The sequence below is a fragment of the Harpia harpyja genome, chromosome 4 (genome assembly GCF_026419915.1).
Source record: "Harpia harpyja isolate bHarHar1 chromosome 4, bHarHar1 primary haplotype, whole genome shotgun sequence".
NCBI lineage: Eukaryota > Metazoa > Chordata > Aves > Accipitriformes > Accipitridae > Harpia > Harpia harpyja.
The window spans coordinates 39747283-39772460 of NC_068943.1; the positions used below are offsets into that span (position 1 = coordinate 39747283).

General features: G+C 50.0%; 1 protein-coding gene across 7 annotated transcripts in view; it reads right to left on the reverse strand.

The window, feature by feature from the left end:
• The window catches only part of KIRREL3 (kirre like nephrin family adhesion molecule 3), a 343289-nt gene that overhangs the window by 35287 nt on the left and 282824 nt on the right, over positions 1–25178 (reverse strand). For all 7 annotated transcript variants that reach the window (XM_052786336.1, XM_052786334.1, XM_052786337.1 and 4 more), the window contains 3 exons: positions 23665–23822; positions 19780–19930; positions 14103–14208 (listed from right to left, as the gene is read on the reverse strand). In XM_052786336.1, the coding sequence (XP_052642296.1) occupies positions 14103–14208; positions 19780–19930; positions 23665–23822 (415 nt within the window). The remainder of the gene's footprint in view (positions 1–14102; positions 14209–19779; positions 19931–23664; positions 23823–25178) is intronic.

Consider the following 25178-nt stretch of genomic DNA (forward strand, 5'->3'; position numbering starts at 1 on the left):
TTCAGCTGGGATAGAGTTAATTTTTACAGGAACCTGGGAGGTGGGGGGGGGGGCATAGCCGGGGCAGCCGACCTGAACTAGCCAAGGAGCTATTCCATACCATGTGACATCATGCTCAGTATATAAATGGGGAGCGGGCCGGGGGGAGGGCTCAGGACTTTCGGTGGCGGAGCGTCGGGTTCCGGGTGGTGAGCAGTTGCACTGTGCATCACTCTTTTTGTATATTCTTTCATTAGTACCGTTGTTGTTGTTGTAACTTTTTTTTTGTGTTGTCCCAGTAAACTGCCCTTGTCTCAACCCTCGAGGTTCCAGTTTTTTTTCTTTTCTCTCCTCCGTCTCCTCCCTATCCCACCGGAGGGGGGCGGGAGGAGTGAGCGAGCGGCTGCGTGGTCCTTTGTTACCAGCTGGGCTGAAACCACAACAGGGATCATATAAAAACTGTACTTTTTTTTTTTCTAAGTTAAATTACTAATGTTAAATTCCTGTTTTTTCTAGGTGCAGAGAAAGTTTAAAACCATTCAGATGGGTCTGAAGAAGCAGGCTATGACAGCCAGCTGCCAAAACTGCTTATCCTGGGGAAATGCTGGGGATGTGAGTCACCCCTTAGTTCTGGAAGAGCTTATAGGTGTCACCTCTCCCAGGGGGATTTTACCCCTTCGGCAGCCATGCTGCATTTCATTTCTCCTGCCTACATCGTCTTGACTTATCCCGCCACACAATAGACATGACTAATAGCTTAACTATTATTTCTTGCGTGGATCGGGTAATCCAATTTCATCACGCGGTTTGTGTTTCCTCAAATCATTTAACGGGATTAGTCCTTTCTGGGGTCTTCCTACCCCACTCCACCCCCGTAGCAGAATTTCTTTAGCCAGATTTATGGATGCTGGCATGTCGAAGCGCTATTTCTCCAGTGCCGTGTTTATCCTCCTGCTTAGCACAAAGTGAAGCTGTGCCATGAAGCTGTTCAAACTTGCCTTTCCCTCTACTACAGCTCTTATTTTTCACCTAAAATACACCACCTGTGCTTGTGGCCTTTGCAACTTTACATCTTGCTGTGCAATTCCTTTGGGGTTTGCAGGAAAAAAAAAGGGTGGTAAATGGAGACAGGAGCCCCAGCTCTTCATAAGCATAAGAAATCTGCTGCCAGGGGGATCTCGAAGCCGGCGCTGGGCTGGGGCCGCATGTTTTGGATCACTGAAGCTACCTAATCTGCATGCTTCAGGGCAGAAACGATGGACACAGCAGACAGGAATGGCTCCTGCCTTCCTGTGCGCAGGATTCATGCATGGCCAGAGAACTGTCGAGTGGCTGGGGCTTTTCAAAGGGTTTTCTCTTTCTTGGCTGATTCCTAAAGCTCCTCTGAGTATTTGACCTGGGCTTGATTTTGGGAAGTTTTCAAGGGCTTTGTGGTTTGATCTCTGTAGTGTGAGAGGGCTTCAGCATGCACCAGGCTGACCTCTTGCTGGCATGGAGAGAGGAGACAGACCTCGGGACAGGTTTATATTAATTCTTCAAGGTGGGTGACCAACAGCCAGGTGATGGTCCCTGATTTGGACATGGTGCCCACCAGCCTGAGCCATTTCCCTCTGACTCTCCAGCCCCAGCTCAGAGCAAACTCACCGAGTGCCCCCCCCTAAAGCCCTTCCTTCCCCATGACAGCTGCTGTTGCCATCCCACCATTCAGAATCCCTTTTTAGGCTGTGTCTGAATTTTGGCGTGTCCTCAGGTTGGTGTGAGGCACAGCTCCTTCTCTGGCAGGTTCCTTGGCCAGTCCTGCCAGAACAGTTAATAATTCAGAGCTGAACTGCGTCTAGAGCAAATGATTCAAGTTAGGATTATCAACAGAGGCAACTGTGCTAGGAGGCATGCACCCCAGGTGAAGACGGGTTGAGTCCTAATTATGTGGGAATCTTCTTGTGGAAGATGCCAAGGGCAGCGATTTCTGTGTAATGCAACATGGGCTCCTGCTGGCTGAACTGTGAGTAACTTGGGGATCTGGCAATTCATAAGGAGGAATAATAAATGACATATCCAGAAACACATTCCCGTTGTGCTAATGCAAATACACAGGCAAATACGGGTGGAGAAGTAGAATAAAGTTGCAAGTTCACCAAAAGATCTGTTCTTCTTTTCACTATGAAATTAATCCATCGACCACCCATCAATCCACCCATCAATCCAACCATCCCTCCCTCCCTCCCTCCCCAGACTTATGCTGAAGTCACTGTTCTTGGCCAAGTCTCTTGAATGCCCTTAGACCACCCTGGTAACAACACTGCTCTTCTTGGCCATGCTATGAGAAAATAATCAAATGTGGCTGCACCCTGGTACAACAGACTGACCCATAAGAGCTTTGTGATTACCTATCGACTTCTGTATAAAACAGCAAGAAACAGCATTTCAAAAAAAAGTCATCTCCAGAAGTAAAAACCATTAAGTCCTTAATTACACACTTCAATAGCAAAGCAGAGCTGAGCAATAAGCATTGCTTGATGCTTTACAGGCAAATGGTCTTCTAATCCAGGGCCAACAGCTTGTGTTCTTCCTTTGCTTTAATATTTGCCAACAGTTTCCAGAGAGTTTGCATAGGAACAGAAACCCAAGGATAACTTCAAGACCTGATGTTAACAGAGTTATTAGTCCGTGATCTGACACTGGATGAGACCAGTATCCCTTCTGGGTCTTTCTGGGATGGGCTTTGCAAGGCTAGATGCTGTCTACACCAAACAAGCATGCCAAGACAACTTCATGCAAGGCAAAAAGGAGGCTCAGGATGCACAGTACGTCCTCATCACAGCTACCAAAGTCATCCAGGTTTGCAGAGGAAAGCCTCTCCTGCTAGAAACTGCCCCAGCTCAGCTTGTGCCAACTTTTCCCTTGCTTTCTCCTAGATTTGCTCTTTCCCAGTGAACCCAGCCTGACTTCCCAGCTGAGCAAGCCTGTGCGACATTTGCCCGAGCTCAGCAGCGGATCCACATGCCAATGGCCTACGTATGGCAGGATGAGCCCTCTGATTGCCACTGTCCAAGACCAGTCATGTGTACTGGGGAAATTACTGGGACATTTGTTCCTGGGGGGTGAGTGGGACCCAACGGGTTTATTTTGGGATGCCAGCGTCCACTGGTTTTTCTCATACTCACGTCATGCATGTTGGCCTACATTTTGCAGCTATCCTGACAGCTCTTTTAAGCAGAGACATTTCCAAGGATGCTGCTTGGGGAATTAGTCAAATGAACAATAACTGCTGCCCACTGCAATCACCAAATCACCACTGGCTTACTGGAGCAGAGACGGTGACAGAGAGAGAAGTAGATGCTAACAGCTTTGTCCTCTACCTAACCCCCCCTCTAACCCTTGAAAACAGCAATAAAGGAGCAAAGAGGGGAATCAAGAAGTGAAATCCTTTAGCAAAGCACCTGCAGGGCTGCGGTGGGTGCAACCCCTGTCTCCATCCCGGGATCTTCCTGCACACACTGCCTCATCAATCACACCTTGGTTGTCCCTGGTCACGTTCCCCACCCTCTGGCATAAAAGCAGAAAAACCTCAGAGCTGAAGGCCTCTTAAATCAACATCCTTCCCGACTCAGAAGCTGTAAGAGGATTCATTATTTATATCGCAGAAACACAAAAGCTTAGCATATTTTAAGCTGTCTGAAACGACTTCAAGGCAACTCTTCCTCTCTCTTCTTTTTTTTAACAAAACACATTGAGATGTCTCCGAATCGAGCGGCAGGAGGAAACTCTTGCTTTTCTTTGGAAAGAGAAAATAAAATGGGGGGATTGAGGGAGAGAAAGAAAAAAACCCTGTGATCCGGTTTGGGTTCACCAAGGAATGCCCATCAGGGGATGTTCCCTGTGAGATGCTTGCATAACCCTCTGACAGACTCTTTCCTGATGTCTCACGGAGCTTATGGCAGTAGGAGAGGTGAAGGAGGCATCTCCGCTACTTCACAAGTACAAGCACACACAGCCATATCCTTCAGAGGCAGCAGGAGAGGAGGTGCTGAGTGCTGGGTGTCTCTTTTTTTCTCCTTCTCCCCCTTTTTACATTTTCAATTTAGTCACAGCATCTCTAATTTCCTCAGATCTGAAGCCACCTCGTGAGACTGGAAGGGAACGATATAGAAGAAAGATGAGGGGAAAAAAACGCCAGTAATCTTGTAAAAGTCAGTTTTGAAAAATCAATTTTCTTGTGTGACAAGATTTGCTTAAGGCTTTTCGTTCTGTGAAATCAGCCCATCATCCTGCGGGAATGCATGAAGGAAGTGGCAAGTGTGGTTTGGAATAACTCAGATTAAAGACTGCTAAATTAGGCTTGAGAAGCTGCCACCTCTCCTTGCAAAGGGAGAGGAGATCTGGCCAGAGGAGCCAATGATGCTCCCTTCCCAGTCACCTTCCCAGTCACCACAAGCCTGTCTCAACGGAGAGGTGACCAATGAGGCTGGGAAAACACAACCCTCAGATCTCTCCAAACCCTACGGATGCTTAAAAGAAGTGTTAGCAGCTTTGCTTGGTAGCAAACCATAAGGTCTTTGCTAGCACCCAGAGATTTGGGTGCAAAGTTTGCTGGAAATGAGCGGCTTTGGAGACAGATTCACTCCAACATTGGTAAACTGCAGGACATGAGCAAAGTCTGGAAGACTTGTGAGGCTGCCAACTCCTGCCCAACGGGATGCCGGTGGTCCTGGCCGGGATGGGGACGGCCACAATTGTTTCAGTAAGCCCTTCTGGAACACGCCAGCAAACCATCCGCCATCCCCCTCCATTGGAGAAGTTCCATCCAACACAGCAGCTTGGGCTGGCTGCTTCATCACTCATTTAACTGGGTACCTTTAATCATTTCTACAACAGGGAGCGGTGCTCGAGAGTACGAAGCGCTTTCCTTCCGCCCCCTTTTTGTTTCCCCTTTCCAGCCATCAGACTCTCTCTCCTCTACGCTCTCTCCCAATTAGTTCGAGCTGCCTCCAAACATCTCCCACCCACTTGTTCCCATTACCCTGACAAGGCAGGGGACGGGAAGACAAATCTCCCTGTCCTCACACCTCCGTGAGCAAAGGGAGGCTCTTCCAACCTCATCTTCCTGGTCTCACCTGAAGCCGCATGACTTGGCGGAGCCCCCCAGGCAGCCCAGCCTTGCTTCCCAGCTGCAGGGATATTGGTGCCTTTTATTTTACTTCATTACTTTTTTTTTAAAGCATGTCTTTCCCTCTCCACCTGCCACCCAGCCACGCTTCGCTCCCTGTCAGAGGGAGCTGGCAGATGGGGCTGATGCATCACGAAGGAGATCTGAAGAATTCATTTCCCGTTATTTTTTTCTTTCCTCAGCTTTCATTTTCACTTCAGAGCAAAGGTCCAGTTGTCTGGGAGGAAGCTACAAAGACAAACCCGGGCAGGAAAACAGAGATAGTCAGGAAAAATGTTACAGTGCCGATAACTTGAGACCTTGGTGAGCTTTGCATTCATTTCAACTCCCGCTTTAGCTGCATTTTGCTATGTCTATAAATTAGATTTATTCCGTTGCTGCTGTGAAATGCCTGCGGGCCCCTTCCCTGCTCCAGCTTCTCTTGCCTCCCTTGCCGAGTTTGGCTGCGGGAGGCAGCGGGAGAGGTGACAGACCTGCTGAGGGATGGCATATGGACTCGCAGCGTCCTGCCGCTGGACAGACGGCAGCCTCGGCCGTCAGAGGAGGAGGGAGCAGATGGGAGCAGGGGGGAGGAAGGCAGCAAAACCAAGGAGAGCCTGCACACTTTCCCCAAGCTGGACTGAAGGAGGGAGCTGGTTAGGGGGAAGAAGGTCCTAAGCATGCCAAGAAATGGCTGCAAAACCAGAGTGACCGTTCCACCTGAAGATGCTGAGATGCATCTTGCCTGGACTAGAGGTCTGGTGAGCTGCTCCCCACATCATCTCTCTGCAGTATCCTGGTCAGCAGGGACCCCCAAGGCTCTGCAGGACCGTGTGGGGCTGCCCCAGGTCCCCTTGCCGTCCCCAGCGGAGATGTGCGGGTATTCTTCCCCTGTGAGCATGACACTGAGCCTGATGGACATCGCGGAGTGTGCCCATGAGCTTCACACCTTATCTGCAGTTGCAGGCTGCTCTGTAGTGTGTTTCAAGCCCTTGACAGTCCCTTTTAAATATTAATAGAGATGTGATTGTAATTTAATAAGAGCTTAATATTGCAGATCCCCCTTCCTTGGCAGAGACTGCTGGGGAGGCAAAATATGTGCCAGTTAGGTAGTGGTCTCAGTGATCAGAAGCTCTGGGGAATGCAGGGTACAGGGGGGATGTTCACTTTTATTCTGGGCCTTTCGTGAATGGGCAGAAGAAAGCAAGCAACATACCAAACACACCAACTCCCAGGAGACATTTTTCAAAGCCATCTGAATTCCATACAAAAATATATTCAGGTCTTATAGTGCCAGAATAGGGAAAATGGCCACTGCTGTGGCTTGGCTGCAGGCAGCACCAGGCGTGCCCATTAAATGGATCATTTGCCATTTCTCCATCAAAAGTTGCCAATGAAATGCATCGCCCTGAATCTCTGCATCAGCTTCCCACGATCCAATAATCCCTTCTGGCCTTTACAGCCTACGGATCTGTGAACATATTCTATGGCAGCTAAATGGATGAGGCAGGGACAACTTTGGTGTCATGGAAGAGCATTAAACTTCAAATACGCCTTCCCCTGGCCTTTCACCCAGGAACAGAGATGTTGTGCACATCTGGAAGCCCAGCTGACCAAGTGAAGGAGCGATGGAGAGCTAGCTGGAAGAGAGACATCTGCTCCAAGTGCCTGGGGCGATTTCTCCTTCTGTTCAATGGTTCTGGCAGCAGGAAACAATTCCCAAGACATTTCCCTCCCTAAAACCTGAATTCCTCAGCTCTATAGGTGAAGCACGTGGCTTCATCATCGTCAAATGAAACAGGGTGCATCCATCTAGCAGCCCAGCTCTCCCCACTGCCTGGACATGGGGGTTGACTCCCTTCACTTGAATCCTGCTTTGGACGCATCCCTGGGAGCAGACCTCTGGCATAGAGAACCCCATCCGAGCGGGTCTGATCCCTGAGAAGTGAGTGTAAGGAATTAGGGATGGGAATCCCTGGGTACTGCACATGAATCAGTGACTTACTAACCTTCATTCTGGGCTTCCTCCTGTCCTATCACCACACGCTTAGGGCAGGGGCTGTATCTTCTCTCTTGCCTTGGGCCTCTGTTTTGGACAAGTGGGGTCTATGTGTTTAGCCCACGACCAATCGACTGATGATGGATGTGCTTCTAGCAATCAGTTGGTCCAGCCAGCCACATTTACTGGGGTAGTGAAGGTGCAACGATTCACTCCAGCCAAGCAAGGGCTGGCCATCTGCTCATTCCCTCCTCCCTTCCCCATCCCTTTGATACGGGTCTCCCAGTTTTGTACTGCTCCTGGCTTTGCTTCTCTTCCACCCCATGTCACCCATCAGCACACAGCCTTATTCACTGGCTCTTTGCCATGTAGCAAAGCAATGCCAAGCCACGAGGGAGCTGGTTCAAGTATCTGAGCAAACTTCCAAGCTGCAGCGGTGCTGCTTCCAGCAGGACATGGGGCACGTGCTCTTGGAGAACTTGACTTCTCCGTGGCAGCCTGAAGTGTCTCATGAATAAATCCAGTAAGATGCCAACAGGTCCCAGAACTGTGCAGACAAGACCCACAGTAAAAAGAGCAGCAACGCCCTGTGGAGTTTGAACTTCTCCTCTGGGTTTTTTAAAACAAAATGTGGGAATGCGTCCCCATGGAACGAATGCCTCTGAGATGGCACAGTGTAAGACAAGCAGGCCAAAGCACAGCTGATGCATATTATTATTTTCTCCTTCTCTTCTCAGAGCTCCTCAATATCAGGTGCAATTTTTCCATATCTACCTGAACCCCAACAAACCTGTCACTTTTCCCTCCCAAGACCAGCAGCCAAAATGCTCACACACCTGTACTTGGGCATGCTGTACGATCCTTGGAGACAGCAGATCTACTGAAGGCTCTGGGGCTCTTCACCCACACGTCTCCCTAAGGCTGGGTGGGAAATGCCACCCTGCATCCCCACCAGAGCCAGGACCCTGTGGAGCAGGCTGGAGGAACGGGCCCGGCACTGGATCTCTTGCCTGTTGTTGCCCCTTTGCAACAGCAACAAGTCATATCTTTTTGTTTTCCCTGGCGCAAAGGCAGAGGGAGGCTAGGACACTGCTTCCCATCAGGTGTGTTTGAGCCCCACCACCTTTAAAGAAAACCTCTTTAAGAAGCAGTTGAGTTTAGATTAATATTTGATGAGTGACAGCATGCTGTTGGTTCAAAGATAAAACCTTGTTTACCAACCAAGGTCTTTTCTACAGACCGGAGCCCACTGAGTGAGCAAACAAACAATGCTCCTGCCGCAAGCCGAGCCACGCGGTGTGTCGGCGATGACGGTGGGGCTGAGGACAGAGGGATGCTGTGGGCTGGCTCCGAGCTCCGGCACAGCCTGACCAGGCACCCTGTGATCTGGGAAGATGGTGTGGCTCAAGCCCTGACCTGCAGCTGCAGTTCAGCAAGCTGGTTGACGCAGGAAGATCTTCATCAATATTTGGGCAGGTGGCACGTTCGGCTTCAGCCCAACAGGGGCAAGTGGAGCTTGCTTGGATCGCACAAAGTGCAATCCCCCTTCTGCTAGAGGATGAGGAAGAAGTGGGGTAGCACCATCCCTGGGTGGCTGTTAAATCAATGCTTCCCAGCTCCTCCTGACCTCTGCTTCTGCTGCAGCATCAGCTGGATCTTCTGCCATGTCCCACACATTTATGGAGAGCTGTGCGTGTTGTTCACAGCTGCCATATGCAACGCCAGAGCCAGACACCTTAGAGCAGCTGGGGAGGGATAGCTCTCTCTTTCCATCTATGTCTGTTTGTCCGTCAGGCCCACGCATTGTTTTGGAAGTGCAATGGTCCCCAGAACTGCAGCTGATGCTGGAGGGTGGCTCGAAATGTCCCCCCTCCCTGTGACTACAAAGATAACATTATTTGCAAAGGTCTCTGCTAGCCTTGGGGGTGAGAGCACTGTATCAATGCGCAAGAGTGAGATATGCATTTTTGCCCTGCCTGTACCAACTCCCCATCGCTCTGCAAAAATAACCATCATCGGAGGAGCCCAAAAGGCTGAGGGACTCTGCCTCCTGCAATATTAAACTTTCCCATTTTCTTCTGCCACTTTAAAGATTCTCTTTCTTACTGCGAGTGATGAATAATAACAGCAAAAAAACACCCCACAGACACACAACAGACATCAAAAGCCAAGAGAAGATTGGCAAATAGAGAGATCTGAAGTGAGCAAAGAGGAGCCCTGGTTGTGAGTCGGTTCACGTAGCCCTGACTTCTGTTCCTTTCCATTAATTTTACCCGCCATCACAGGTGGCAGAACAACAGCGACAGCTAATTACTCTCTCTCCCTTTCCCTTTCTTGCCTCTTTGCTTGCAGCAAAAGTAAGTCAGTAAATTCCCAAATTCCCCCCTCCCCATCCCAGAATTGTCCACCGAGAGGCAGAGGCGCGTGGGAAGCGCGTCATTAGAGGAAGACGAGGCGGTGCAATTTGCCCACACATATGCTCGCTGCCTGGTGGAGCCGTTTGCTGCCGCTGCTCCTCCAGCCTGGCACCGTGGCTACGTGATGCTCTGCCTGCAAACGAACTGGCAGAAGCAGGCAGCGGCTTGAGGCAAGGGGAGAGGAAGGGGCAGCTTTCCCCCACCACTGTTGGGACACCAGGGAGCCTCTCTGGGCTTTCAGCCTCACGTCCACGGTGCTAAAGCAGATGGGGACACGTCCACGGAGGTGCTGCCAAGCAGCCCAAGGTCCCCTTGAGCCTTTCTCGAGCAGAAGATGCTGCACCGGCAGCAGCAAGGAGCTGTGGAGCAGCATTTCGGTGGGCTGACCTGCTCTTTAGCTGCAAAGGGAACATGCTCCCAAGCGGAGGTGGGATAAACCTGGGCCAGGTGGGGTATAAGACCCTATAGGGGCCATAGGATATGTCTGTGCAAAGATTGCTCTATATGGTGAGAGGGAAAACAGGCAAATGACCAAAAACCCTGCTGCCAGGGTTAATTCATCCCTATGCCAAAAAAACCCTGCTCACGCATCGCTGCGATGCCTCACCAGCCCTCTGCCTGACTCCCTCCGCTTGCTTTTGGTGACACTGGCCTCTCCCGTGTCCAAAAGCAAGTGACAGCCCAGGTGATATCGTGGGTGAACAAATGCCCCTGGGGAAAAAGATGCTCCTTGTCAAGGAATCGTTGCTGCCAGTAAGGGAGGAAGATTGGGATTTCAGCTCCAGCTTCAGCTGCAGGGTGTCCTTAGCTAAGAAAAGGAGCAGAGGAACCATGTCTCCAGCAAAGGACACCCTGCCCCAGCCCTGTCTGCCCCCCAACATCATGAGATGCCAGCGAATTTTAAGGCAGAGGGGTTCTGGCTTTTTCCCCCATTAGAAAATGCCACTGAGGCCAAACATTTCGCGGAAACCTGTCAATTTTGACAAAATGTCATTAACCAGCCCCCCCACCCCCACCCCCCAGCCCCGAAAAGAGATGTGGTGCAGGCTGTAACTTTCCACTTGGGCTCTGGGAGCAGATTGTTCCGAGGCCTCCCTTCTAACCAGGTTTTCCTTGCATTAAAAAACCACACGTATGTAATGTATTATATAAGAGAGCACGAAGAAAACCTCTTAAGGAAAAAGCAGCTGCCTTGATTTCATCAAAACTATATTCTCTATGGGGGGTTGCATAGAGGCAGAGGGGGATTTTTGCCTCTTGGGAAATGGTGTTGAATTTTGTTTCTTTTCCCTTACCACCCTAACAAAGAGAGTGAGGGGTCTGTGCTTAAAACCCCAGGTCGGCAGGACCACAAGGCTGACTTAGTGGCTTCTTGCTAACGAGCAGCACAGTTCACGGATGCTTCCCAGCTGAGCATCTTTGGGTGAAGCCTTTGGGTGAGATGCTTGACCTCACTTGCTTTTCCCAGCCAGAAAAATCCAGGGTGCGAGTGCGGTGCAAAACTTATCACTCCTTGCAAATTCAAACAAGGTGACAGCTTGCTCGTGTATTCAAGGCAGGGATGGTCCTGCAGAGCTGGCTGTGGATTTATGCCCAGAAAAGGGGATTTATGTTGTTTAGACATTTTTCCTTTGTGTTCAGAGCTGTTTACTGACAAACATTGGGAGGTATTAAAAATAAATGTCGGCTGAAGACCAAGATCTAGTATCTCTATCTGAGGATGAAGGAAGCCATAGGAGATATACTAGAGCAGTTCTCTCCCCAGGGAGAAAAAAAAAAAAATCACACTTTCTCTCTATTGTTTGTTTTTAAGACAGAATAAGTTCATTTTCACCAGTGATGGGGTCCCAAGTGGCCCTGAGGATGACATTGAGCTCATGTTCTGCCTTTTCACGCCTCCAAGTATCTCAGTCCTGGGGCTTTACACATCCCATTCCTTTACCCACCTTCCCCCCCCAGGCAGAAGCGAGGTGCAAGGGGCTCCTTGCTCGGATGTCCCACTCCGGAGGACTCCAAGCTTCGGTGCCAAAATATCTGCTGCCTTTTCATAGTTAGTGAAGAGCTTTGGGATCTTTTGGAAGGGAAATAAATCCCCCCTGCCAATCAATCACAGCCATTAAGTGGAAGGAAGCCCCACTGAGCACTGCTGAATCCTGTTTGCTTGTCACAGTGGTAGGGAAAAAGCCTTGTGTGATGTTAACATGTCAAGGGAACTTAAGAAATGAGAAACCCAAAGTGCTTGAATTTTTCATGCCTTTTTTCTTCTTCCCCCCAAAAGTCCCTTTTATGTGAAAGCATAACCTGAAAAAACCGTGCCATTAGTTTTGATAGTAAAGTCCATCATGAAACGAGTCACAAAACACTTTGCAGAAAAGGAGAAATCCCAATGGTCAGGCAACAGGAAGGGTGACAAGACGCGTGGCCTTGGGATGGGCGAGAAGGAAAGAAGAGGGCTGCGGGCACATTTGCCACTACAGGGGCCAGCAAAAACCCTGCGCTAACGAGACGGCTCCAAAGATGAGAGAAGCATGGCAGCTATTTGGTGGAGAAAAGCAATCCGGCATTGCTTTGGCCAGGGAGAGCCACATACCCAGAAGGTGGAAGCATCCGAGAGGAAGGAGAAAACCTAGATGGGAGCCTTCAGGACTGCTCCACTGTAGAGGGGATCAGCCCAGGGTGGGTTCAGGGATGATGTGAAAGTCCCTATTGCTGAGGGTCAGGCTAGATGCCCTGTCTTTGGAGCAGAAATTTTGCCAGGCTCTTGCCACCGTCTGGTTCCTTGGCCAAAGGTGGTTGTTTTGCCTTTGACTGTACCAGTAAGACCCACGTGGGATGTTTGCCCAGGTCCTTCCCCAGATTGTCACACACTTCGTTTTCCTCCTAACTGTAAATATGAAAACAGGGCTATTTGTATCTTTGACATTAATTGACTTCTCAAATTAATAACAGTTCTGTGTAACTAGAAACGCAATTATTGCTTTGTTGTGCTGATAGCAGATATCCAGCCGGAAGGAATCGTTCCTACCAGCAAACTCGATTGTACTAATTAAGCTGTACGAGCCTAACAGGAGGCGGGTCATGGTAACCTGTCCCCGGAGGTGCCTCCTCTGTTATTATCAACTGACGCTGTTGCAAAAACAGAACTGATTGCACGCCTGTGCGTGCACGCTCATAACTTCAAGGCAGGAGTGATGAGCGGCTGATTGCAGCGGTGGAACGGGGGCGTACCTGGTTGCTGTGAAATGTCTCAGCGCTGGCTCAGACACGGGCCCTCCTGGCCAAGAGCTGGAGCCAGGAGGCTGAGCACGATGCTCTCTCTTCTCCCAAAATGTGATCATAACCCACCCCGCTTTCCATACCCATATTTTTGTCTGCTTAGACTGAGAAACCTTTGAGAGAAGGGGTGTTCCTAATGCTAGCAGCCCTCAGACCCATACCCAAAAGCCCATGGCAGCGACTCTGCTCGGTGCAGAGCCATCTGCTGATCTTCTGCAGCGAACGATACTGACTAAATGCAACACAGTGAGCAATGAGCCTCGCTGCTGCAGGGTACGGCCTCGTCCAACCCTGCAGTATCTTGATGACTAGTGATCAAGGGTGGGTTGGGACTGCCTCAGTACAGGGGTGCAGGCGAGGAGCCCCAAGCACTGCCTTCTGCCCACCTGCTGCAGTTGCAAGTGACGCAATTTCTCCTCCTGCGATGGCCTCATCAGTGCCAAACTGAGCCCCTCAACTGCTCGTGCCCTGCCCTGAGCTCACTGGAGCACTGACTGAAGATCCCAGGTGGTAACGATGACCCTACCCACTCAAGGAGAACGTCCCACTCAAGGAGAGCCCATCCCCTATGTCCCCCCCACATCTCCAGCCCAGGCATCTCTGCTCTGGCCCCTTCTGAGCTCTGCTCCACGCTGCTAGGGTTAGAGAGGCTTCTGGCAGTTGCTTAAGGGTTACACAGAGATGGCAATAGAGTTGTATTGTTCAAATCATAAAAGAGTATGCAAAAAAAAAAGGAATTTTCCCATAATAGACTTTTCACTTGGCGTGCTTTGCTCGTTATGTCCCCAAACAGATGGCTCCGCCAGCTCGCTGCCAGGCCTCTTAATCCACTCCAAAGCGCCAGTGAATCTCTGACCAAGGACTTGCTGCATGCAGCAAAACGTAGCAGACGGCCTAACGCGGAGGCAATTGGAGCCTCTCAACATGTAACAACATCATCAAGGCAGGAGCAGCATCGGGGAGCCATTGGAGCGGGGATGCTGGGAAAAGGACCATGCCACAGCAGGTCACTGCTGCTCTGCAGGGATCAGGGGCTGTGTCTGGCTCCAGCCACTGCATCCCCCGCCTGGAGGACAGCAGAGGCCGTGGAGATGAGCTAGCACAACCGCCAAGCAGCGATAAACATGGGAGCAAGTGAAATAGCCACCAGAAACCGCAGCCAGAGCTGCTGAGCGCTCTTGGGTCACCTGGAGGAAATAACTTTGCACAGAGGGGAACATGAGAAGCTCCCAACAGAGGGCTGGAGTGAGATGTGGGGTGCTGGCGAGCGAGGCGGCCGCCTTACCTGTACTGGGTGACGGCAGGGTTGGCCTTGGCAGAGCAGTGGAACTTCACAGTGTTATCCTCTAGGACTGGCTGCGGCTCCACAGACAAGTTCACCAAGGGCGGGTCTGCAAAGAGATAGAGACAAGCCCATGAGCGACCCGAAGACATGGCGCAGCATCCCCTTGCCCGCTGCCTGCCAGGCTTCTGAGTCCGGAAAGCAAAATTTGGTCATGAGAAAACATGGCAAAAGCCCTGAGACTCCTTGATGCTGTGATATAACGTTTAGGGCTTTGTAAGACAGGCTCATGTCATGCACGCTGCACTTGTCTTGGAGGGCTTCAGTAAATAAGACAGAAAAGGGAGCCATGAACACCATTTGATGTAGCATTTCACTTCAAAAATGTTAATGCAGGCTCTGATTCCCGTTTAAGAAAATAAACTTGCCTGCTTTGAAAAGCTCCCATTTAATATCTTGCTGTGTAATGATGATCTTTTGTCTATCCGCTAACTTAAAAGTGGCATTTCTGCTCTTTCATCAGCCTAATCATCTCTGCCAAGTCCTTATTGGTGTCACAGGCCTTTCGGTTCTTCCAGCTGGTGCTCGGTTTCTTTTCTTCTTTTTACATGATAAGCATCTAAACACTTTAGCAGCAAACAAAATTTAGGAGAGAACCGACGAAAGCAAAGGAGAAGAGAAAAGGGTGCAATGTTTGGATGGGGAATAAGAATACCCAGAGTTGTTTTAATTTTTCATGATGTCTGAGAGGGGTTGTTAGACGTCCAGCTTTAGGTTTTAAGGATGGGACCTCATTTGAAGGAAAAAGCAGAAAGAAATGGCTTTGTGGAGAGGTTTTCTAGGTGTCTGAAGAACTAGCTGTCCTGTTGCAGACTGTGTTGGGGCTGCGGAGAGGAGCTGAGGCCAGCTCAATGATCCAGCTGAGGGGCTCTCCTGCCCTTGAGGTGGGAGTCTGATGCAGCGTATGCAAAAATACATCCTAAAATAGGACATGTTATGCTCTCACCTCCACCTGCTGCCCCCCTCCCCTTCCTAAATATCTCGGCAACGTCCTTCCCAGCTTGAGAATGGGGAAAGGCTGCAGTTGAGCAGCCACCCTCCCGCCCAGCGCCCCAGCATCTCTGCTGACCTGAGGGAAGTGAAGCTGGTACTCACTGGCCCAGGGGACCTCCCTTAGCATCACATCCTGAGAATGGGGTCAGGCTCACAGGGCTTGGAGGAGGTACGATGCTTGATGTACTGCTCAGATGCTGTGAAGCCACGGCTCTAACGCAAGCCCAAGGAGTGTCATTGTGTTTAATTAGGGATGAAAGCTTCCCTGACGGCTTCTCCCTCCACCAGCTTCATCTACCATACACAAGTCAGGGTCCCGCTAGAGAGACATGCCCCTGTGGCAACTGCTCAATGCCTTTGCTGGAGGGTACGGGCTCTAACTGGGCATACTGATGAGAGAACAGCTTGAGTGCCACCCCTCTTCTGGGTACCACTCTGCAAAGGTAATGGCAACGGGTGAAACCTCACACGTATGAGGAGCTGAGGAGGAAAAAGCAATGCTGTCTGCAAAGGCACGGGATGGGTTGGCACTGGCAGAACTGCAGGGGAGGAGAGGAAAGCAGAAAGTCTGTCCGTGTGCCGAGAGAGCAGGACAGCATCCAAGGCAGCCCTGTGGTATTCCAGCCTGCGAGGTGCAGGGTGGGTTGGGATCATCCTTGCCGCAAGGCCACCAGCTGGGGATGAAAGAGGAGTCTCCCAGGTGGCCTCGGCAGTGACTTTGGCTGGGCGAGACAGGAGGGGGAAAGGCAGCTGGCCGGCGGCGTGCTGCAGTACCCTGGCGTGCTGCAGTGCCTCCTCCTCCGCCGCGTCCCCACCTCATTAGGCCCTGTGATATTTACCCAGCCAGAGCCCCGCTTTGTTGCAAGCAAAGCCACCTGCCTTCTTGATAGGAAATTATGACGGGGAAATTATAGGTATTTTCAATTTACCCTAATTTCATTTTAAAATGTGCAATTCAAATGACAATAAAGATGGGCACAGTTGGGAATATAAATGAGCTTCCCTAACATAACAGCCCAGAGATATATAGTGGGCTCCTAATTCATTTGCAGGCATCCTGACACTTCCCTATTGTTATACAACAACAGCTAATCACCTTCCTTTGTTAAGTATGAATCACACTTCTCTTTAGTAGCTTCCCCATTGTTTGATGGTTTAGTAGCTGTGCCTACGATCTACAGAGGAGCCTCTTTGTATTAAAATGAGCCCGGCTCCCTCCTGCACTCAAAATAAAAAAAAAAATGGAGATTAAAAAGAAAAAAAAAAAGAGCAAAGGAAACGAATTAAAGTCTTTGATCTTGCCTTTCACAAATGGGATTGGGCTTTCTAATATTGCAGTAGCTTCCCCGCGAGGCGGCGGGTGCCGCGGATAGCGTGGGTTTGTGTGTGCGAGCGTGTTTTGGGGTATTTTAAAGAAAAAAAAAAAAAAGAAGACACAAATTGTAACTCATCAGAATGTAATTCCACTCGGTTACAACTATAATTCCTGCCTGGCTTCTTGTAATTAATTTGAATGATGGAATCAGATAGAGCCAGCCTACAGGCGGCCGGGAGGAGAGCGTGCATGCAAATGCTCGTGTGCCCAGGTACCGCATATCCCCGCAAGCACGCTCGCACCAGGGGACCAGCGTCGCTCCTCGCCAGCCGTGCAGTCAGTGAGGCACCTGAGCAAATGCCTCAGCTACCACTAGTTTAAATTAGCACCTGGGAAATGATCGCTGGGGTCACCGGCTGAGCTCCCCAGGCTGCAGGCACCGTGCTGGCTCTTGCACTGCCAGGTGCAGATCCCTCGCCATGCTCCTCTCCCCTCTGGACCCCCAGACAAGCCCTTCCAAACCTCTACCCTGAATCCAAAAGCAGCCTGTGGGCCAAATGAGGAGGATCGAGGAGCTGGAAGGAGACTAAGATGCCTCTTCAGCTCTGGACTTTCACACACCCCGGTGGGAAGCACAAAGGGGAGTCAAACACTCCAGTGCTACAAGGATAAACACAGTAGGAGACCCTCCAACAGTGATGTGGCTCTCATTTTGCTCATCACCCTGGTCCACAGACCCTCCGTTTTTCTTCTCCTACTCCCACCTCCTGCAAGAAACACAGATGCGGTCAAATCCCTTCTTGCCATGAAAAAAAAAAAGGTGTAAAAATGAGCAACTGCACATGTCTGTGCAGAGGCTTGGAGCAAATGGCTTTGGATAAGCAATAACCCTGCTCCTCCCCATCCCGGCACGCTGGATGTGCATTTCCATAGAGCCACTGGGCTCTGGCAGTATAAATAGTTTATGGCATATCAAACTATTAAACATGATTTTAATCCCACTTGTGATGTTCTGCACATAACTCACAGGAGGCTGACTTTGATGTGGCTGGTGGAACGGAAATCACATTGAACAGATGTTCCAGCTGGAGTTGCTTAGCGTTTCCATTACAGACCCTGCTCTGGGTTTTTTTTTTCAGTTCCTCTTTCCGCCCCCCCTTTTTTGGGTGGAGAGGAGGGTTTTATGACTCAGCTATTTCATTGCTGCTAAGATGGTCCGGCAGTGCCTGCATGAGATTGATGGGAGCCAAACTTCAACTGTGCATCAGCTGAAAGAAGATATTCTCTCTCACCATGCGCATACACCCTGCATAGGAAATAACCCCCACTCTGGTGTTTCTTTGCTGCGTGTGAGCATTTTTGATGTTCTTTTGAGTTGCAAAAGAAAATGAAAGCAGTAGGAGTGATTTACCAGGCTGTGGCTTCCTGGGAGGGATTATTTTTGGTTTCCTGGGATTATTTTGCAAGGCCATCTCTTTCAAACCGTGCAGCTGGGCAATGCTTGCTATGGTATGAACAGTGGAGGTGGAGATGTGCAGGCTCCAGAGTGAAATGCGGCAGGTTGTGCCAGGCTGGGGAAAGCTAACCAGCCAACAACTGCTGCCTCCTTCCTTATTCTTGCAGAAACCACTTCTTTTTTTCCTCCCAAAGTGCTGCTTCTCTGCTAGATGTTGGATGAAGACCCAGGGGAAGGACCTCCTTTCATCGCTGGGGTGGTGCAGAGGGGTATGCAGCCTACCCTGCCTTTGCAGCCACTCTTGCCCGGGACAATTCCCCAGGAATGGCCCAGATAATTTTTGCTCAAGAAAAGTACTTTTAGCTCTTCGCAAAGTGAAAACAGCCAATTTCCAACAGCCAGTTACAGGTTGGGAGGGAAACCTCATGGACTGGGCAGCAGCTAGAGCAGGCTCTTGCATCCAAGAGGGGACGAAATCCACCCCACCACAGGCTGGTTAATGCATCTTGGTATTTTTCTATCCCTCCATCACCCATCCAGCACTGCAAAATTGATATCCTCATTAGACCCCATTAAGAACAACATACTTTTAATAGCTGGATAGGATATTATTATTATTACTTTCACAGCATGGAGTATTTAATGGCTCGGAGTGGAAATTGGTGTTCTTTATTGGGTCTTTCTCTTTTCAAAGCGGATTCCATCAGGCTCAGGGATTCAGCTCACGTCTCCTGCCCCACACTGTACAGCACAGTGTAATGATGTCTCCGGCTTTGCGTTGTTTGTGAGAATGCGTGTGCGTCTCCAGCTATTGTAACTGTTTGCCGGCTGTGAAATAACCCATGCTATTATCTCATTTTATCTGGCCGGTTCTGTCAGGACATGCTATCCAGAGACCCAAGAGCCTGTTAATCTTCCAGCAGCAAAAGCTGGAAGTCTTAAATGGTGAATTTTCTGCTGTGCTTGAGTTTGTTCAGCCAGTTTTAATTGGACTCTGGAAAGCAGCTGGCATGCTAATATTGAACACCCTGCATTTGCAAATTGTTGGTAAATACAGCTGCAGGAATTGTGCGTGCAAATGAAGCCCGGCTGGAGGGAGGTCAGGATGAGCCCGAGAGCAACAGCTATTGCAGAGGAGGAGGGAAGAGATCTGTGAAACGTGAATTTTTAAGGAAAGAAGATTTTGCTTCATGGATTTACAGTAAAGGGTAAATGATATGGCTCTCGACACACACCTGTCCCCAGCAGATGGTGATTGACGCTAGCTGTATTTCACGGGAGGGAGACTTCCCACCGATTAGGTGTCTAACATGCTATCTCAGTGGAGAACAATACAAAAAACTTACTGTTGTACAGCCTGTAAGACTGGAAACATGTGCTTTTGTACCAGAAATCTTAATGGGCCTTATCTCTGCTACTGGCTGTGTCCAGAGATGCTGCTTGCTCAGCCAAAACCATTTGGGATCCATCCCTGCTCCAAAGACCCCAGAGGGCCTAGATCAGGGCACACAGTCAGGCCACGTGCAATGGCCACCGGCCACCCAGAGCACGGCAGCTGGTGCTGCTTTTCCTCAAAACCACGGACACAAGGCACAAAAGCTGGGAAGCAGCCTGTCCCTGTGGGTGCTCATGTCCATCTGGTGCCCCAGGGAGCTCAGGGGAGATGCGATCTCCTGTCTCTGACTTCACTGTATCAATGTACCAGTAAATCCCAGTAAAGGGAAACCCTCAAATCCCAGCATCCCGCTTCTGACTGGAGTTAGACCCATGTGGGCAGCCCTGGGGAGGCGATAGAGAGAGCAGGGAGGCTGAGATCACATAGTACCTAGAGGTAGCTCAGCCGGCCGTGTACTCACGCTGGATATCAATGGTGACGGAGGTCTCCTTCCCACTGGGAATGGCTTTGTTGGTGGCGCGGCAGACGATGCTCTCCCCGTTCTCAATGTCAGAGGGGGCGATGAAAAGGGTGCTCATGATACTCTCCCTCTTGCCATCCCGGAGAAGTGTCTGTGGGAGGAGAAACAGAGATGAGAAAAGGCAGTTTCCTACAGGAGAGGGGCTGCTTCCCCTGGCCGAGGGTCGTGGCAGGCTCTGCACACGCATAGCTAGCCCTCGCTCATACGAGTTTTGCAGCCAAGCAGCGCTCTCTGCAATAACAGTTCCTCTGGCTGGAATCTGCCAAGAAGCCTTAGGGGAATAGCATAGACAAATTTCACTGCACTTCCCTGGGAATTGGGCACTTAACTCCCATCTGCTTCCCTCCAGCCTTGCTGTGCCTGGGACTCCAGCAAGATACATGTCACCCAATGTCCCAGGAAAGAGTGAGCCGGGGCACAGATAGGGCAACCAGCTTCCTGAACCTGCTGTCACCTTCTGCACCTATGCCAGGTGAGTGCAAAAAGCTGCCTGGGCCACTTTACATAGCAATGAGTGCTGATGCCGGCTGCCAGCAGCACGGGACTGATCCTGGCCGTGGGTCCCTGGCTGCTGTGCAGTGGTCCAGCCCAGCCCATGGTAAATCATCACCACTCTGGCTTGCCTCATGCTGGTGATCACTGTGATGGGGATCAGAGGATGCCGGAGATCCAAAACCTTGAGCCTGGTACAGCAGTGGTTAACCAGCTCTATCTGCTCAGCCTTGGCACCTTGTTTCTTCCCCGGACTTATCTGACTTTTCCAGCTGTGGTGCCCTGCCATGCCTTTATCGGCGAGCCCTGCCTTATCAGACTCCTAATCCTCCTGCACGTTCTTACAGACCGTGGTCACATCACCTTGCAGCCCTGTCTTTGGTAAACTAAACCGATTGAGCCCTTGGAGACTGTTAAGGTGTTGCATGGTTTTCAATCTTTTAATCATTCTCTGGGCTTTCCTCTGACCTCTCTCCGGTTTATCAACATCATCCAGGGACCAGAAATGCCAGAAACAGAGCTTTTCCCAGCTGTTGATAATAGTGGTAAATGCCCACGGATGCACCCATCCCTTAACTATGTATTTTGGACCCTGCCAGGCAGTTTTTCTCTCCCAGGCTGTATCCTTCAAGTTTCCTCTTCCCAATGTAAGACAAGTGCTTTATCGAATTATAAACATATGGCAGCAAGGCTAATGCTTTCACCACCTGGGTTCACCGTGACACAGTGTTCATGCATACAGGTTTGCGCCTCTCAGGTATGCTAGACAAGGAACGGCGCTGAGAAATTGTCACCACTATCAGCCCAGAAGCTGGAGAGAAGTAGGACCAAGACCTATTAGTATGTGGTCATCAGGGCCTGAGTGCACCAACAGTACTTAATTTCCCTGACGAACCTCATCTGGGGACTCTACCCAAGAGCTCTTCACCCATAGGCCCAGGAGCTGTATTTAAACTCTGGCTCTAGCTTAAACCCTGCTTTAGGTGTGGTGATGTAGACTAGATTTCCTGGCTTGACTTCAGAGCTGCCTCAGCACCATGGACTTTCTGGAGATTGCTGCACTGTGGTTGACCCTTCCATGACCACCAAACCTGCTCTGCTCCTCTTGTGCTGTGCCCTTGGTGGTAAGGATGCTGCCCTGTGTTTGCTTTGTTGTCACCTTTTGTGCCCTTCCTTTGTGGAACAGCCCTGCTTTTGGTGCTGAGGATGTGGTGAGCCCTAAGCCTGGGCAGGACCTCCCCCCGCAGTGCCCCTGAGCTTTGGGTTAGCCTCCAAACCCTGCAGGATCCTGTAATATCCCCTATGGCTATAGGGACCATTCCCTGTCCCCTTCAACAAGGATCAGGGAAAGCATAGGGATTTTCAGTCAGCTGTGGCTATTCTGTACTGCCTGGCTGTGATCGCAGGGGGGCTGCATATTAATCAATTGGTGACTTGGAAATTCAGAGAAGCAAACAAATTCTGACTCTGTATAAATGGTTTCAGGCAATCAGTAACCTGAACAGGGTTTCTTCTTGGTTGACTGGAATATCTGGATCAAATGAAATCTGGGTTGGGTTTTAGTTTTCTTGAAAAAGCAGAGAAGAGAATTGAGGAATGATATTAAAGGGAGCTTCAAAAGAGAAAGGTTTCTCAGATGCCAAAAATCAAAAACTCCCATTCCAAAAATGTCTAAAACTGGCCATTAGGTTTTCTGAAGGCTGTTTTTCTTTTTTAATATGACAAGGTTAAGACAGCCACAAAAATGATCAAGTTTGGATTTCCTGTGTATGTGTGGGGACTGTGGTGGTTAAGGTGACAAGCGCTGATGCAGCTGGTGCTGGCTGACCACCCCTGTGCATGCCTGGCCCCGGAGCATTGCTTTTCCCTTTTTGTGGCAGGGATGTGTTTGTGGAAGGGCCTCATGGAAACCTCCAGTAAGTCAGGAGAAACTGAGGTTCAGCCTCAAACTGAGGTTCTCCTGACCCCAGGAGGAGGGGACGATGTTTCCCCCATGCAGAACAGGACTCCCCTCCTAGATCATACCTGACAGCAGCTTAAAATGCCATGGAAACTCTGTACCGCATGTGAGATGGAGCTGCAGCCTGAAAAGCTTTTTTTGTTGGAAATATTTTAAAGAAAATAAAGGGCATTCTTCCTTCTCTGCTACCTACTACTTGTGGGCCTGAAAGGGAAAGGGCTTAAATGTTGGCTCCCCAGGGCCAAGTCTGAGCAGTCTGCAGTGGAGAGGAAGGCTTGGGGTGAATGGGATAAGTTATAAACAACTGCATGTCAATGGCCTGAATTTTAATTAATTCCACTTGATTTGAGAGAGGGAGAGGTCAGTTCTCTCTGGCTTTAATTAGTGCTGCCTCTTGCATTGCATGCAGGGAGATGGGCAATTTCCCCCTCTGTTCACACCCATTGGCTACAAGGAAGCAGCTCAGCTTTAACTGCGGTATCAGCGTGCTCTGCAGACTGACAGGGAGAAGGAGAGGAGGGTGTTTTGGCTCCTCTGCTTTTCCAAGCAGATCAGGATGTTGCTGGAATGAGGCTGGATGGAGGCTTCACAGTGGTAGCAGAGGGTGAAATGTTTATTAAAAGATCTTCAGGAGCTTGAGAGGAGTGCCTTTGACTCCTGACTTTGAAGTTTGCTTGCATTACAAATGGCTGCAAACTGACCCATTTTATGTCTTGAATTTTGTTCTTTAGAAATTTTCATCAGAAATGTCAAGTGTTGCTGAATCTTTAGCACTTACCAGACATCAGGCATCTATAAACAGGAGAACATGTGGGTACCCATTCTGAGTACACTGTTGATTGCTCTTTGATGTTTTCCTTTATGACCCAATAAAGGCTTTCTGTTTAAATTAAAAAATGCCAACAACCCCGACAATTTTTCATGGAAAACTGCAGTTGGAGGAGGGGACATATGTCACTGCAACCACCTTTTTGATTCAGAGGTTCTGCTACAGCCAAGGCCAGGTCAGTGTTGGCTGTGTGGTGCTGTACACAATATTAACATCACACCCAGGTGGGATTTTGGGGGGAGAAGCGGGCATGCCAGGCAATTATAAACTGTGAGAGGGTGCAAAAAGCCAGACAAAGTCAGACCAGAGCCCTTTTTGGTGGCAGTCTGTGGTTGCTCACTTGCATCCTCCTGACTGTTTTCCTCCCAGCCTCTCCACGGGGAAGGCTGTATGGGGTGATGTAGGGTGAGAGTCTCAGCTCTGCAGAGCTGAAGGTGCTGCCCTAGATGTTTTGGGGCTGTGTGAAGAGCAGTGTCAGGCCTGGTACACCTTTCTGAAGCAAGGGAAGAGCACAGCCTTTGTCCCCAGCCCCATCCTGCCTCACCTTGGAGTACGTGGCTCCGTTGATGACTTCTCCTTTCCGCATCCAGATGATGGAGGCTGCTGGCTTGGCATTGTCTGCGTGGCAGGTCAAGTTGAGGGGGTCTCCTGCTCTCAGGCTGATGATGGGCCCCCCCATAATGACAGGATCATCTGGAGGAACTGGAAGGAAATAGCACAGAGGAGACAATGTCATTTGCTAGCATTAAACCAACCTTTCTGGAGTTACCTGTGGGGTCTGGGCTGCCAGGACTGGACTGTCACCTCGCAAACCTCTGCAGCTGGCTTTGATGTGGCTGTGGCAGCATGCAACCCCATCTCACCACATTGTAGCTGGCTTGCGTTTCTGCAGCTTGCATGAAAGCTGTGGCCCAGATTTGAACTGCAACAGCAGAAACTGTTTTAGAGGGGACACGGGCCAGGTGGCTGCCTGAGCTTTGCAGTAATATGAAGGATTAAGCCTGTGGTAGAGAAATCCACCAAGGGCTACTAAATATTCAGAAACACCTCTGGCCCAGGATGTCCCTGAGCTGCAAACTGTGGGAGGACGGTAAGTATCTGAAAGAAATATCCTGGCTTGCTGGCCCTACTCTTCTATTCTTCCCCAGGCAACTATAACTGGCTGCTGCTGGACTCGGGATATGGGGCTCAGAGGGGCTTTGGTCTGACCCCTGTTCCTCTGACTGCAAATGAGAATGTAGGTGAGGGTGATTTGGAGGAGAAGGGCAGGGGAGCTGGATTTGGACTGTTACCTATTGCACTCAGGGGGGGAACAGCTTACTATGGGTTTCATGTGCATTGTTTTCAGATGCCTGCCTTTGAAGAGGGCTCCCTTGCCAGCCCTCTGTCACGGAGGGATGCAGGAACCCCTGAGCACTCCCTTACTCTGCTTTGATTTCCCTGTCGCTTTCACTCATCTGTGTTGTTGTCTTGCTGCACAAAAGGTTGTGAAACTCCTCTCATTTGGTCAGACTCCTTCTTGCTATGGTAAGTCTTTTAACCATCTCCCTCTGTGAAAGCAGATTTTTGCCGGGGGTGTCAAGGAGATGTTTAAGATCTCAACCTTCCTTTGAGACCACCTCAGCCTGACAGCCTGTGTGAGGCTGCATCCTCATTACAGGATGTGGCTTTGCTGGTATCACACAGACCCGTGGTCTCTCTGTTTCTTGCGTTGGGAAGTACTTCATGCCAGAGACAAGGAGGGATGGAAACAGGGAAGCAGGAGATGAGGGGCACCTGAGCATGGTCTCCTCTTCTGTTACTAGCTCTTGAAGCCTGGCATCTCTAAACACCCCCAGCATGGTAAGAGATGGGAAATTCAGCTGGAGAGAGGGGCTGTCCTTTCATCCTGCGGAGAGGACCTTTCATCTCTACTATCCTGATTGGGTTTGCTCTAGCCAAGGGCTGCTCTGAAGATGGAGAGGTCTGTACAGCTGTCAGTTTAGCTGTTCCCAGCCAGATCCTTTGGGAAACCAAATGCTGGTCTTGTTAGATAGATGTGTTGCCCACCCCTCTCAT